General features: G+C 41.5%; 1 protein-coding gene across 1 annotated transcript in view; it reads right to left on the bottom strand.

Moving 5' to 3' along the window:
* Nucleotides 1–15,919, bottom strand: part of ARFGEF3 (ARFGEF family member 3) — a 111,634-nt gene that overhangs the window by 59,373 nt on the left and 36,342 nt on the right. Inside the window, 8 exon segments of the mRNA XM_014959819.1 lie at nucleotides 216–339; nucleotides 1,726–2,050; nucleotides 4,584–4,688; nucleotides 7,318–7,396; nucleotides 8,409–8,451; nucleotides 9,823–9,945; nucleotides 12,403–12,534; nucleotides 13,776–13,844. Coding sequence (XP_014815305.1) covers nucleotides 216–339; nucleotides 1,726–2,050; nucleotides 4,584–4,688; nucleotides 7,318–7,396; nucleotides 8,409–8,451; nucleotides 9,823–9,945; nucleotides 12,403–12,534; nucleotides 13,776–13,844 — 1,000 coding nt within the window.

Here is a 15,919-nt window from a genome sequence, read left to right as displayed (position 1 = left end):
ATTTTGACAAACTCTACAACGTAGTTACCCACAGTTCTAGAAACAGGCCCAGACTGATGACAAACCAGTAAGAGCTTTTAGCCCTCTTCCATTTTCAGAGCTTATTTAACCAGGGAGGCACAATCTGGCTCATATTTGGGTACGCTTCTGAAGAAGCAACTGTTTAAGTGTCCAGTGTGCACAGGTTTAAGAAAGAAGAGGCTAAAGGAGCAAACACAAAGCATACAGCTTGAGAAGATCCAGATGGGACTTCCTTTTAGAAATAGACCTCTTCCTGGATTCTGACTCGGAAGAGCAGGGCCCTGCCAAATCACAAAGCCGCCGAGGACTGCCAAGTATCTGAAAGGAAAGGGAACAGAAGTTACTAGAGGATTATCTAAGCATTATTTAAATACAACAAATGAGTCACAGTTCTAGCAAGCCCTGGAACCCAGGGTAGCAGGACTGTAGTTTCTCACAGCAAAGCAAAACAGTACACTGATGTTCTATTTTATAGAACACCTATATTAAAGTTACTTTTCTTCTTTTTAAAGGCAGAAAAGCAGGAAGAGAAGAGCACAATATTGAACAAGAATCACGTGCAGAATGTCCTCCAGCGCTTTAAATTTTTGACTATGTTCCAACAGATACTACACACAGGCCAATCTTTATGCCTAAATATAGAGCACGTATCTTGCATTATGTTATATCCTAAAGGGGGCCTTTCTCCTCAGTCACCCAGTTACAAAATGATAGAGTCACAAAAAGACAGGCAAAGTGATTCCTTCTGATTCAACCTGTTGAGTGGCGTCCTGTCAATGCCCCCCATGAAATACAAGGAGAAACCTTTACAAACAAGCCCATATTGATAACCAGAGGCAACAGGAAACAACATGAAATTGAGTTTTTCCTAAAACTTCAATTGCTATTGTTTAAAATTAGAGGAAAATAAGTGCCAGGGTGACTGCCAGTTCAGACAACAGCCCAGTGGGTGGCTGTGTGGTGTCAGGAGAGATCTTCAGACACAGAACATCCCAAGTATCCACAAGTGAGAAAAAAATCCCTGTAAGAGAGACCACTCTTCCGACAAATGATGCAAGTCGCCTCATGCTGCACACCACCAGAAGAAAGCCACACATGTGAAACAGAAGAGCCCACAATTTCAACTGCTGCTCAAAGAAGTCTCACAGTGCTCCAGTTCTAGCGCTGTCAGAAGCACTGGGCAGGAGGCCAGCATGGACTGGTCTTGACACGGCCACTTAAGATGTTGGCAGCTTTCTTGTGGCTATTCTCATAAAGCTCAAGAAAACTGTATTTCAAAAACCTGGCACGTAATCAAAGCATATATTCACTTTAATGCCTGGAATACTACACTGTGAGGATGAACGTCTCCTTCTAGCAAGAGCAGAGAGTGGGGAAAGACGCCAAAAAAGTTGAGAACTGGATCCCTATAGTGTGTCTCACCCAAAAGAGCAGTCATGACTCGGTGGTAAGATCTGCTCTGTGCAGCACCACAGCATGAACACTGATGGAGTTGCCACAGCAGCTTGCATTATAGAGATAAATAGAGCTATTACAACTTTATAAAACTAAAAATATTTGTCAGAGTGGCTTTGATGTAACAGATGTGCTCAGAAAGGGCAATTTCAGCATCCCTACTGCTGAGGTATGGAATGGACTGGTATGCCCAATTGGTAACAATTAATGTTAAATAAACTTTTTGCTTTGCACATGTGATTATCCTACCTCCTTCATAATTTTGATGGCTTCTACTCGGTGCTGAGGTGGTGGGTAAAGCAATATCCGGTGATAGAGAGACTGCAGCACAGGCTTCATGGATTCCACCGACCCCACCAGTCGAACCAGTTCTGCTGCAATGTAATATATGGTCCGTGCGACGGGCCCACTCAGGGCAGGTGCTGTGGAGGAACAACCTGAACCCCGGCCATGATCAGAGATCCCTGAAGAAGGTGAATCAGCCTCAAGGCAGATGCTGCTGTGGGCTGAGGTGATAGTTTTGTCATGGATTGGATTTCCCAGGATTACCACTAGGGCTGGACACAGTTGCTTCCTGAGAAAAAGAGAAAAAGCAGCAGATGGTAACTGGAAAAATATAATCTCACAGGAACAGCTTGAAAATAGCCCACGGTTAAATGAGATACACACTCTTGTTTTAATGATCAGTCAACAGCAGTGGTTAGATGGAATAACAAATTACGCCAGGCTTTTTTCATCTCCCAAGCACCAGCATGCTAGGACATATGGAAATACTTTTGGGTGCTTTATAAACAAGATACTGATTTTGCAAGTTCATGTTGCTGCACAGCGCTGCCCTGACAGGACAGCACGCCTCTCTCTCGCAATGGCCGCAGCCTATCGCAAGGTAGAAATTCTAGATTCCTACTGACAAGTATTTCTTCTTCAGTCAAACTTGGGAGCTTTAAAAAAACCTGGCCAAACAAAACCCAACCTATGTTAACCAGAAGGCCTGATGTTCCATCAATGCACTGCACACTTGCCCCTCTACTCTGCACTCGTGAGACCCCACCTGGAATACTGTGTCCAGCTTTGGAGTCCTCAACACAGAAAGGACATGGACCGGCTGGAACAGGTCCAGCGGAGGGCCACGAAGATGATCAGAGGGATGGAGCACCTCTCCTATGAAGACAGGCTGAGGGAGCTGGGATTGTTCAGCCTGGAGAAGAGAAGGCTCTGGGAGACCTTATAGCGGCCTTTCAATACCTGAAGGGTGCCTATAGAAGAGCTGGGGAGGGACTCTTTGTCAGGAAGTGTAGTGATAGGACGAGGAGAAATGGTTTTAAATTGGAAGAAGAAAGATTCAGATTAGATCTCAGGAAGAAATTTTTTACTATGAGGGTGGTGAGACACTGGAAGAGGTTGCCCAGGGAAGTTGTGGATGCCCCATCCCTGGAAGTGTTCAAGGCCAGGCTGGATGTGGCCTTGAGCAACCTGGTCTGGTGGGAGGTGTCCCTGCCCAGGGCAGGGGGTTGGAACTTGAGGATCTTTGAGGTCCCTTCCAACCCAAACCGTTCTATGATTCTATGATTTGGATACTCTTTAAAACATGCATGTACTTTAGTAAGCACCCTTAGTTGTGAGCCTCTGTTTTGCTGGCTTTTGAGAACATAATTAAAACCCTCTACAGTAACTCAAAGCGTGCACTGTAACTCCTCATACGCCACTAAAAACACCGACGTTCCTTCAACTTAGTTTCTGCATGAACACTCAAGTTAAGTGATTCCACACCAGCAGGTAAAAATACAAACACTTGTAGATTTGCAGTGTGAACTGGATCATCAAAATGATGTAAATTTAAAAGAAAACAGCAAGTATTTTCTTTTAACCAAGATAATTTCAGTAACCTCGCTTATAGGATGGCCCCACAGTCAGTCACATAAACATAAATAAAGGGTTGGGTGAAATTCAAGGGCAGAAACTTCTGAAATGGGTTTGCCATGAAAGAGAGAATTCTGGTGTTACACTGGAGCTCCCAGAGGCCTCAGCACAGAGTCCTTGTGCAACGCTGCCATGTGTTATCAACCCGAAGACCTCCCAGTCCAGCAGCCACTGATTTTCCTAGAACAGCAAGGTGTCCTGGTTTGAGGACCACGACACAAGGGAAGTTATTAGAGGTTCCTCTACATGTTGCACCCTTAGAACTGCACCCAAATCAAACACTTCCATTTGAAAAATTACAGGGCACAAGAAACACATTTGCTATTAACAGTCACATACATCTTTCCTTAACACAATCAACTGCCAAGGTCACACAGGGTGAGCACGGACTGCAAAGAACTGCATTATTAGTTACATTCTTGCTTTATTATTATTACACAATTATCCCTATGCTATATAAAACCACTATTGCAAACCAAAAAAGGGAAAAGGATGATTTGAGGTCCTCCAAGGTAATCGTCTCAAACAATTTAGAGGTAGATATGAACAATAAAGGCGTCAAGTCTTTCCGGTGAAGTGTATTAAAAAGAGGATTTCTTGGGAAAGTAGAAACACCATGAAGACCAATTAGTCTTAGCCCTTATACAAGGCAGGTCCTGAGCACTTTTGGTCACCAGACATCATCTGACATTAATTTTGCTTATCTTCCTGTATTACTGCATCAGACCAGTAAGAATCTCCCCAGCACCATCCTGTGATAAGCAGAATATTTGTGTGTTTAATGCCACAGACAAGTCCAAACTATTGCGGAAAGCGCAAGAGATTTTCTGTTCTGGCTAAATACATTAGACTTCATTAAAGTGGTAATTCACTACAGGGATTTAATGTGCTAGTTGAGCATGAGGTCCTAACCAATCTTATACACTATTGCGGAAAGCGCAAGAGATTTTCTGTCTAAATACATTAGACTTCATTAAAGTGATAATTCACTACAGGGATTTAATGTGCTAATTGAGCATGAGGTCCTAACCAATCTTATATGAGGCACAGAATGACCTGATAGTAGGTTAACAGCAAGCTCTGCTCACGTCTGGAGATTTCCTACAGGTTTGTTTGCAAGGCTGAGGGGAGAAGGTCCTTTTATATTTACAAACTGAATTTTTGCATTAGGCTTCAGATGTACTCACCATATGAGATCAGTGAATCCCTTGTGCTGGTGCATGCTGGACGAGGAGCTGTTTAACATGGAGAGGATGCACTCCAAGTAAAGAAGCTGAAGTTGCCGATTGTCACTGGCAAAGAGAAAAGATGCCATTCACATCACATTAAAACAAAGATTAACTAATTTGCTAACATAACTACGTTATTTCACTTGAAAATTACACTGCAAGTTACAGCAGCCATTTATTTTTGCTTCTTCCTATGGATTAACTGATGTGATCACTTTTATCATCCCATTTATTTTGTACTGAACGCATGCAGTGATCTGCTACTTTTTGTAACAGAAAGAAAATAGATTTAATTAATCAAATTTCAGAGTGATTAAAAAAAAAATATATGTGAAAAAAAGAGAAAGAATAAAACAGAAATAATTATTCAAATTCAGTCTGAAAACTTGAGGAGGAAGGAACCCTTTAACAGAGGAAAAGGAGACAAAGAAAAGATTTTTCACTATTAGATAGTTTCTTCAAGCAATCTGAAGGGCATTTAGGTTGCTCTCTTCTGGTTGGTTGTTTTCTGTTTTCTTGGTGACAGCCACAATGGTCAAAAGTCAATGTCTACAGGGAGAAAGTTGCATGATGGCATTGCTACCTTTCAAGGCCTTGCCAGTTATTCTGTCAGAACCACAAACACAACGTGAGCTTCATGAGAAAGAACATGAAAGATCCTGGGGTCACCTGAAATGGATGCACTTGTAATGTCCAATATGTTGTACCTACTCTCAGAATTATCTGGGGAACTCAGGAGACAAGCAGAGCCGAGGTTTGCCTTAGGAAAGGAGCTCCACATGCCAACTGCTCTCAGAATTTGGTTTTCATTACTAAAAAGACTAGGATTTAACCATTCTTTTCTGAGCCAAGATGAGAGCTAGAGGAATGTATTTTCTGATGTACAATCGTAGGTAAAGCTGTAAAGAATGGATTTATCTTAACTGAAATTAAGGCATGAGAAATGCCTGCTCTCCTGTCACTGCCTGAATCCCTTTTGTTCACGTAGATGAATTTTCATCCAAGTAGAACAGTTCCTGTCCCACACGCCAGGCAGAAGAAAGCAAATCCCAAGGCTCAAAGCCAGATTTCTACCTCTGCGCTATAGAGGGTTTAAAACTGCTGGCTGCTTTTATATTTTAGAGGTGACAGCCTTACCCTCACAACAGTCCATACCTATCTGGAAAGAGGCACACATTCCAGATACAATTGCCTTCTTTCCCAACAGCTCTTCTTACAACGTGTTTTAAAGCTTATCATCGATATCTTCCAGTCGATACGTGTCCCTGCACTCTTGGTTTCTCTGATGCTGCTCAGTACCAAATTATTTCCCTGCAGGTAAATCCTGCACCCCTGCCCACCTCAGCATAGATGTTGTTTTTGTATCACTCCTGCCACAAATTCCAGAGTCCCCAAAGTCACCAGCAGCCCTGAACTTCCCTGAACTCTTCCTCATCACTCACAGCTGTGCCTCCCTCAAAACCAAATTCTAATCAGCTGGAAATCCAGAAGGAGGAATTAATCTTCAGGCTAAGAAATTAAAACATGCAGCACAGCACACCAACACCTCACTTCTCTCACCCGGAGGTTAGAAAATGAAATTGCTACCCAAAAAGTGTTTTGAAGGAGACACCAAAATAGGCCTTGAAACCAATAAAGGCTTTTCATTCATGGAGTTAGGTCTTTAACAAGCCATCCTAATGGTATTTATTTTCCTCAGATTCAATCCTAATCCTTTACTACGCTTTGCTCATAATTAGAGATCCCCTCAGTGAGTGTGGATCATGGCTCAGTGAGTGTTTTAAGTCCTCTGAATCTCTTATTGCACTCTATCTACAGCATGCCTCAGTCTGTTCTAATTCAAGACAGTTTTATGGGGAGCTGGGATTGCAGATAATGTTTTAAAACACTTTCAGCGATTTTGAAAGATCTTGTTGGGTAGTTTCGCTTTGGTATTTCATAACCAGTAATTCAAAGTGATTATCATTTGGTGGACAATGATAGCCTCAAGTGTGGGCAACATTTGATACAAAGAGTTAATCGTTCAGCTAGTTTTGCCACTTGCTATTGTTAGATACACACATTTGAAGATCTCATTGTCCTGTAACTATGCACACAACTAAAATAAACAAATAAATAAATGTTCTTTTAGAAGATTCAGAAACATGCCTTTATTTTCCCAAATGCTGACACTGATTAAATAATGCTAAATAAGGATATCTTCCCGTTCAAATCCTGCTGTAATTAGAGAGGAAAGCCTATAAAAGAACTGCACATAAAGATGTCTTTGCTGTCGTCAGCTCTGGTAGTTCCTAAACCATAGTCTTTCCCAAAATGGTACAGGGTATCAAATGTTTCTGTTAGGTTTTTCCATGTCTCCTGTAACTGTTGTTTTCTCTACAGTGGTTGCTTTCAAGCCAAAAGAGAAAAAAAAATTTCCTTTGACAAGTATTTAGCTGCTGTATGGGAGTTACTTATAGATTAGATTTACTGGAAATTCTTTAACGCCAAACAGTGCAGAGAAGGCAAATTAGCTTCTCATCCCAATTGATGATTAAATGAATGCATCACGAACAATAATTCCTCTAATAAACACTTCATTTAAGCACAGTTTTGCTCCATAATCTCAGAACTACATCAGCACAATCACACGTATCAGCGACACTCTCAATCTCCAGGTAATAAATTCAAATTATAAACTGAAATAACTCACTTTATGACAGCCTGGAGCTTCTCACAGAGCACAGTGAGGACAGATACAACATCATCACAAAGAGACTCAGCTGAAGTACCTCCAAAAAGGACAAAGATCAGAGGCATTACTTATGTGCAGCTGGATTACAACCTCAATTCACTGCGTAGACTTTCAGAGCTTCTAAACAATAAGCAGGGCTGCCAAAATTCATAGAGAAGATGCAGTAGGAAAAGTCCTAGATCAGGAAGTGATCTCCACACAATGAAAAAGCAGTAGTATTAAATCCAGAGAGAGCATTGATTGCTTACATTCATTTACAGAAGGTTAGCTGAAATCCAATTCAGAGAATAATATAAGTATATAAATAAATAATGAAAAAAGACCGGCTCCAGTAATTCTACATGACAGCTAAAATTTCTGTTTCTCTTCCTGCAGTTTGTCTCTGCTACACAGCTTCTCATGTCTGATCAGGTACTGATCTTAAAAGAGGATGCACATGTACTTCAAAGATTTTAGCCTCCATTCACACAAGTTCTCCTGCAGAAATCCAGTGAGAAGGTCAAAAGCAGGGACTATTTTTACCTATCGGGGAAGATTTTGGGAGTTAAGCCAGAATGGGAGTAGAAAAATTTCTCTTGTAAAACAATCATTTGGCAAGTATGAACAGACCTTCACTGGGGACGTGCTTTTGAAAGCTGCCATTATATAAACCACGTCTCTGGCCTGAAATACCATGACACAATAATTTCCAGATTCCACGTCCTACTCCACGAATCTGTTTCGATTTAGGAAGTAAAGGCACTTACTAGAGCACTCCAGAGCACTGAAACATCTTAATTACATATGTTAGCACCTTGAAACAATTATTTATTACTGTTGAGTGCAATGCTGTTACCATGGTCCACGTGAAGACACGACTGAAAGTATCAGGAGCTAAAAGGGTTGTCTCGGTTCTTACCACAGGTAACAGAGAGCATCAAGCTATGGAGAAGGTAAGAAATCCTGAAGATGCAATTGCTGTGACATCAAACAGTACTGTGCTGATGAAAGGAAAGTGAAGAATAAATAAGCTGGATTAGGAGGAGTCACTAAAAAAACGTTACAAATACCTTGGCTCTTGAATTTCTGCGAGACGTCATGGTTTTCAATTGTCTGTTGAGGAAAGACAAAGGTGGTGTAATCGGTGCAAGGGGTAGAAAAATACTGTAGGAACAATACTTTAACAGCAGAGCTTTCTTAAGAAATCCACGTCCTCTATCTGTTTTGGGTTTTTTGTTTGTTACTTTTTTTTTTTTTTAAGTGAAGCTTTTGCTAAAAGTTTTAAAAATTCCTTAAGATCTGTTTTCAACAGCCATTTAGATTGAAGGAACTCAGATCTCATTGAGCTGAACTGGGATGAGTAAGTTCTTAAGGGATTTCTTACACCTAAAAAACCCCAGTAATAGATAGGCACGTAAGGTGCAGTGAAAGTAACCGAGAGGAAAGCATAGTCTAGATTTCACAAAGTACTTAGCAACCAAAATCAATTGAGTATTAGAGAGTTTTCACCTACTCCCCAGCTAAGAGCAGAAATAACAACATTCAACTTTCAGACCCAAATTGAAATTTCAAAGCTACTGGGTTTGATTTGGGCTTGGCTATTGTTTTTTGGTAAATGTTTTGGTGAGTAAAATGAACCTACTTAGCACAGATGGAAGATAAATTTAAGTAAACCAATTAATTCTGTTCCAATAATCCAAATTAGACTAATAATCCAAAATAAAAATGGTCACCTTAACCCAAAACAGATGTAAGGAAAATAATCCATCCAACTACAGTCCTGAAAATTTCCTAATAACTAGAAACTGACTTTTACAAAACGTATTTTTTTGATACGATGATGATATACAAAGAAGCACAAACAAATGTAAGAAGCCAGTGTAATTTCACACGTACCCAGAACATTCAGAGTTTTGCTGACAATGTGCTGGGATTTCATCCAAACAGCTCTTGTGGTTTTTAATAATGCAATAAATAGAACTAATTTTTTGTGCTACCAACCAGGCAAAGAATTTAATGAGTTTAAATTATCTTCTACAAAAAAAGTAGAAAAAACCACCTCAATTACCCTTTCCTTCGTTGAGGATTTGTTTTGTTTATGTAAATATTTGTCATGCAAAAACGTTTGGCAAAAGGATTTCAATGAACCTTAGGAAAACAAGCAAACCAAAAAAAAAAAAAAAGAATGGAAAAGGCCAAGGCAGCCTGACATCAGAACAAAACCTCTTTTGTTTAATGGAAGGAGAAAAAATAAATAAATCAGCCAAGTAGAGCTGACAACGTGAGAGCTGTGTTTCCGACAGACTGCTCTGAAAAGCAGAGTCAGAGCCCAAAAAAAGCGCTTTTAAACATGATTAGCTGTGGAAGTGTCAAATAAAAGCCACAAGGCACAACAAGCCAGTACAACACACTGCATTCAGAGAAACAAAAAAAAGGGTATGCAGCCATGGACATGGAACCGTTTGTTGATGCCAGAAGGCTCACCATATTTTCTTGCTTTTGCCGTAACTGTAAAGTCAAGTCACTCAACATTTGGCTGAGGGTTGCCCGCACAGCGGTGTTAATGCTCCGCTGGTGACAGCTAGATACATATGTCTCAATGCAAACCTGATGGGGAAACAAGAATGCAGTACATGGAGATCAACTGGAACTTACCCCTCGCACATTTTAGGAGGATACCAAGGTCTCTCACATAGAGAGTCAGCCTTCCTTACCGCTCTAACCGTGCTTTATGAGCACACGAGAAGTTTTCAGCAACGTGGAAACCCAGTGAGTAGCATCCAGAAGTCTCACAGCTGAGGAATGGTAAGGCAAAATTGGGAAAGTCTTTCCCTCCTGTCAAACCCAAGGGATTTTGGCACTTGGCTTGCTCTGTGGATAATTCTCGAAACGCTGCCAAGGGATTTTGGCACTTGGCTTGCTCTGTAGATAATTCCCGAAATGCTGCTTTCACTGAATTTCACGAGTTGGAAGGGACCATAGAGATCATCTAGTCCAACTCCCCTGCTGAAGCAGGATTGCCTAGAGCTTGTCAGAGCATGTTACTCAGGACGGCATCCAGGCGGGGCTTGAAAATCTCCAAAGAAGGGGACTCCACAACCTCCCTGGGCAGCCTGTTCCAGGGCTTTGATTGTTCATTTTTACACACACCTTTGTACCTATCACTCTGCAAGTGCAATGTAAATACCCTCCAGTTCTTCAAGGTTGTTGCTTCTATTGCATAGGTATTTGCCATCTTTTCTCCAATTAATTATCATATACTGCAGCACAGCTGAAAGCCTTTCCTAATACAAAAAAATCACAACAGTGTTTTACCATAAACACCACAAATGATTGCTGTTTAATAACTGGCAATCAACCCGAGGGCTCCTCGGCTCAGAGATCCCATGGGATCCAAGGCAGCAATGAAGGAACACGGATGCATCATCCAGTTCCCAGCTCCGTGCCCAGCTGCTCGTGGCTTTTGGACACTGTGCTGTGACCAGGGTTGTGCTTGACTTTTGCCCCCAGACGATGTTATACAAAGAGCTGCCAAAGTCTTTGAGGTCCCTTCCAACCCAAACCATTCTATGATTCTATGATTCCATGATAATACATAATTTCTATCCTTGATCAGATTTTCGGTGGGAGGTGTTGGGTCTCTGTAAGAGCTGCTATAACCGTAGTAACTACTGTAACTACCAAGTGGGTAACAGTCCTGATGGAGCAGAGTGAATCTGTGACAGAATTGTACAATATAATCTTCTCAGACTGTGAGCTGAAGAAGCAGATTTGGTCCTTTGTCCTGCAATGAGCTTTATCATTAACAATAACCATAAAAAAATTAATAAATTCTGCCCCATCCCTGGAGGGGTTCAAGGCCAGGCTGGATGGGGCCTTGAGCAACCTGCTCTAGTGGGAGGTGTCCCTGCCCAGGGCAGGGGGGTTGGAACTGGATGACCTTTGAGGTCCCTTCCAACCCAAACCATTCTATGATTCTATGATAATACATAATTTCTATCCTTGATCAGATTTTTGGCGGGAGGTGTTGGGTCTCCGTAAGAGCTGCTATAACCATAGTAACTACTGTAACTACCAAGTGGGTAACAGTCCTGATGGAGCAGAGTGAATTTGTGACAGAATGTACAACACAATCTTCTCAGACTATGAGCTGAAGAAGCAGTTATGGTTCTTTGTCCTGCAATGAGCTTTACCATTAACAATAACCGTAAAAAAAATAATAAATTAAATGTCTGTTCACATACTTTCAGTCTTTGTGGTTTTATTCTGCCATGGTTCAGATATATAGCTAGTGAGAAGGAACTTGAATATAGATTCAACTAGCTGTGAAAAAAATTATAAATGTATACTATAAAGGATTCTCCCCTCCCCATGCCAGCTATGGAGCAACAATACTGTTCACTTCAGCTCCCATCTTACAGAAGGCCCGTGTTCTAAAAGGGCTGGGCAAGGTACCTTTTGAAAAGCCACTGATGAAGAACCAGCAATAAAAACGCGAGAGCTCAGGGCCCCGAGGAGACGCGCAATGGACATTTTGATCATTTCATGCATTCGGGGACTTCCAGCTCTATGACATGCAAAACACAACTAAGAGCAAAACACAGTAAGGGTTAGCCAGTGAAACACAACAAGGTCAAACAAAGCTAAAGGTAGAGAGGAGTTACAAATAACACGCATAAAAACAAGCAACAGCATCAACTAAACTTTCTTGCAGGGGTCGAGGCAAGCATGGGAAGGCGTACACAGCAAGATTTAGTCTGGTTACAATACTATTAATACTTACACATCCTTTTAAAGGATTAATCTTTTAAACCATGTACAGCCTTTTGCAGAGGCCAAACCATTCCAGTGCTGCTGAGATCATTCTCTTGAGTTTTAAGTCTTTTTCCAGAGTAACTGAATTAATTGATTAAATACTTGGCGGTAGGCTGACTTTCTGGAAAGAGCATGGTTGATATCTCCTTCTTCTCTCCCCTCCCCATGCCAGCTATGGAGCAACAATACTGTTCACTTCAGCTCCCATCTTACAGAAGGCCCGTGTTCTAAAAGGGCTGGGCAAGGTACCTTTTGAAAAGCCACTGATGAAGAACCAGCAATAAAAACGCGAGAGCTCAGGGCCCCGAGGAGACGCGCAATGGACATTTTGATCATTTCATGCATTCGGGGACTTCCAGCTCTATGACATGCAAAACACAACTAAGAGCAAAACACAAGAAGGGTTAGCCAGTGAAACACAACAAGGTCAAACAAAGCTAAAGGTAGAGAGGAGTTACAAATAACACGCATAAAAACAAGCAACAGCATCAACTAAACTTTCTTGCAGGGGTCGAGGCAAGCATGGGAAGGCGTACACAGCAAGATTTAGTCTGGTTACAATACTATTAATACTTAATAAAATATAGCACTTTTTATGTTGGATGCATCCTTAATTTCGAGCGGATAGTATTCAGAAAGATTTGGGGTGCCATTATTCTGCATATGTGATTTGAGAACGATCAGGCCATGCAAAATGGCCAGACCATAGCCTTGTTCTACCAGAGAGTTCTACCAGTAGCACAGGCAGCACCTTTCCAATTCTGCAGAGGCTCCACTTTGCTACAGAGGGCAGGCTAGGAAAACTAAGGGACTGACTTGGAAAGAAATGCCAAATAGCAGGGTTGCTTTGTGGCTTCAAAGTGGGAGAGGGTAGATTTAGATAACAAGAAGAATTTTTTCACTCTGAGGGTGGTGAGGCACTGGAGCAGGTTGCCCAGAGAAGCTGTGGCTGCCCCATCCCTGGAGGGGTTCAAGGCCAGGCTGGATGGGGCTTGGAGCAACCTGGTCTGGTGGGAGGTGTCCCTGCCCAGGGCAGGGGGGTTGGAACTGTATGATCTTTAACGTCCTTTCCAACCCAAACCATTCTATGATTTTGATGATCCAGTTTACACTGCAGATGTACAGGTGTTTGCATCTTTAACTGTTTATCATGAGGGCAAGCCATCAGAGCAGGACTTCTTTAACCCACACTGCTACCAAGGAGTATCTGCATCCTCCAGCCACATGCTTAACAAGAAGCAGGGAAAAAAAATGCCCCAAACGCTAGGAAGACACGAAAGAGTTTAAACTGCAAACATCATTTTGAATATATAGCAGTATAAGCACACAGTAATCCATTAGCTGTGTAGTGAAGTTGTGAGCCAAACGGGTAGTTGTCTTTGTTCTTTAAGGAGCTGTTGCCTACACACACATATGTCAGATCCCAAAAGTGCCTTCCCATGCAAGCCCACCAGCCCTGCCCACCTTGCAACTGTTTCTTCACAGCAGACATAAGGCAATATCAGTCCTTAAGAAGGCAATTGTGATTTGGACCAGTTGTTTCAGGGTGTGTAAGGAAGACACGCTCTAGGTAGCAGGGTCAGGTTAAGTGACACAAGCAGTGGTAGGATGGAGGCACTTACCTCAGCAATCTTCAACACTGAACTCCCATTCAGCTCAAACGTGGAGGTGTAAGTTATACAGAGCAAGACCTTGAGTCAAAAGAGAAGGAGGAAGGAAAAAAAATTAAATTTCATCTGTTACTGCCTCCCTTCCCCACCCACGTGCTTTTAGCCACAGCTCTTTCCATTCTTGCAGCAGACATCAGAAGCTTCTTAGCACCACACATTACTGGGATAAAGGAGATGGCACAGTCAAGTTGCTTCCTCCTTAGATAACCTGGAACTGTTGTTCCCAGAGGTACAGCCCAGTGGATTATTTATCTCTGTCTCCTACATTTGTCCACGGAAGGAAAGACAATCCAGTGATCAACTCTGGTCTTGGACTCGACAGACAGAATCCATTCATGTTTTAACCACAAGCTTCACATGATTTATAATCAGTCCTGTCATTCATTTCCATTGGTATAACAAAGGAGGAAGGAAAAAATGCATACAAGTTACTATTTAGGTGACACAGATACATATGTATTATGTGAAACAAGCTGCTAATTACTGCTTGAAACCAGGATTTCCCAGCCTAGGATATTTCCAGTAAATGCATTATAGTCATTTGATAACAAGCAGCTAAATAAGAATTGATAACCCCAATTCATGAGCGAAGCCTTGTCCAGTCTTGAACTCAGCAGGAGGAATAAGAACTAAAAGCCCTGTCCCACCCCTTACTTTGAAGAGAATGTGATGTGATCTTCCCGGGGTAGTGTGGTGGGCGAGTTGGCCAACATGGTGAGAGGTGCTGGAGATGTCCTCCCTCCCTCCCCACTTCCCTTTTCAATCCTTCCTGCCCCATAGAAGACTGAGAGACCCTGAGCTACCTCCTTCAAAGCGCAGAATTCCCCCAGTGCCAGGGGGGATAAATAAAATGATAATAATAAAGAAATAGATACATTTAAAAAAAAAAAAAATCCCCCAGGATTTATGCTTTGCTTGGTCTGAAATAGCATGAGTTTCCTGGGATAAGCATCCCAGCAAATATCAATCAGATTAACACTAACACATTAGTCCCTGCATCTTCTCAGCCCCTAAGAACTACTGTTCTCTGCTTCACAAGGAAATTTGGAGCATCAGATAAGTTAGCATTACTGGCTCTTAATGATTTCTCTTATTTATTACATGCTTTCTTATTTATTACATGCTTTTCATATTAGGTTTTTATTTTAGGAGTAGCTTCTGTGACAGCTACTAATGTACAACACCCCAAGGATACCTCCTTAGTCTAGAATAGAAAAAACCCCAACCAAAACAACTTTGCCACAGTGTGTCTGATCACAGCTTGCAAGTTAAACAAAAAAGGAGGCAAAGGAAGATTGGAAAGATTATTGCCCTTCGGTTCCTGTAAAGCATCATTTTTCTGAGCTTTAATTGTATCACCGAGTTTCCACATTATGGTGAAACAGCAAAAAAATCATAATTTTTTAAAGCAGGAAGCTGGAAAGTAGATCAGCTCTCAGGTGTATCTTCTCTCTAGGTAGTAATAAACCCTGGAAGCATCTCGGAGCCTTCATAAAGCAAAATGCTGATCAGCAGGTTAAGAGAAGCATTGCTAGAGCCTCTGAACACTCTTTATTACTGTTGAATCTCTGCTTGGGAGAATATTCCTCTCTGCAGTTATTTTGCACCAGGGAGGGGGGAAAAATCTATTACTGAAAGGCAGACATTTAATAACTGTAAGGGAATTTGAATTCTCGGTTCAAAAGCAGCTTTGAGCATTAACAATTTGATCTTACAGGTACAGACAGAAGAGCCTGTCCATGGATGAGCGCGCATTTTTCTCGAGAAGGACATAAAATAACCTTTTTTGCATTTTAAGAGTCAGACTGAAAAGTTTCTATGCACTGAAATGCACTGCATCTTTACAAACGTTTTTCTCAGCAGAAAACTACAGTATTTCACTACAGAAAACTCAGTATTTCACTACAGGATGTTACACCTTCCTCCAAGGTTTGGGGTTTTTCTGATTGCTTCTTTGTTTTGCAAATAAAATACCAGTCAGGAGCACGGTCCTGTTCTTAAAGATGATGGTTTTACTATAAAAAGTGTTCCAAGAAAATCATTATGTAATGGCAATTTTACATTTATCTATATATGCTATCTTGCCTTGATTCCCA

This window comes from Calidris pugnax, unplaced genomic scaffold, assembly GCF_001431845.1.
Source record: "Calidris pugnax isolate Ruff unplaced genomic scaffold, ASM143184v1 scaffold396, whole genome shotgun sequence".
Lineage (NCBI taxonomy): Eukaryota > Metazoa > Chordata > Aves > Charadriiformes > Scolopacidae > Calidris > Calidris pugnax.
The sequence above is the reverse complement of the archived record's forward strand: the minus strand, read 5'-3'. Positions and strand labels throughout refer to the sequence as shown.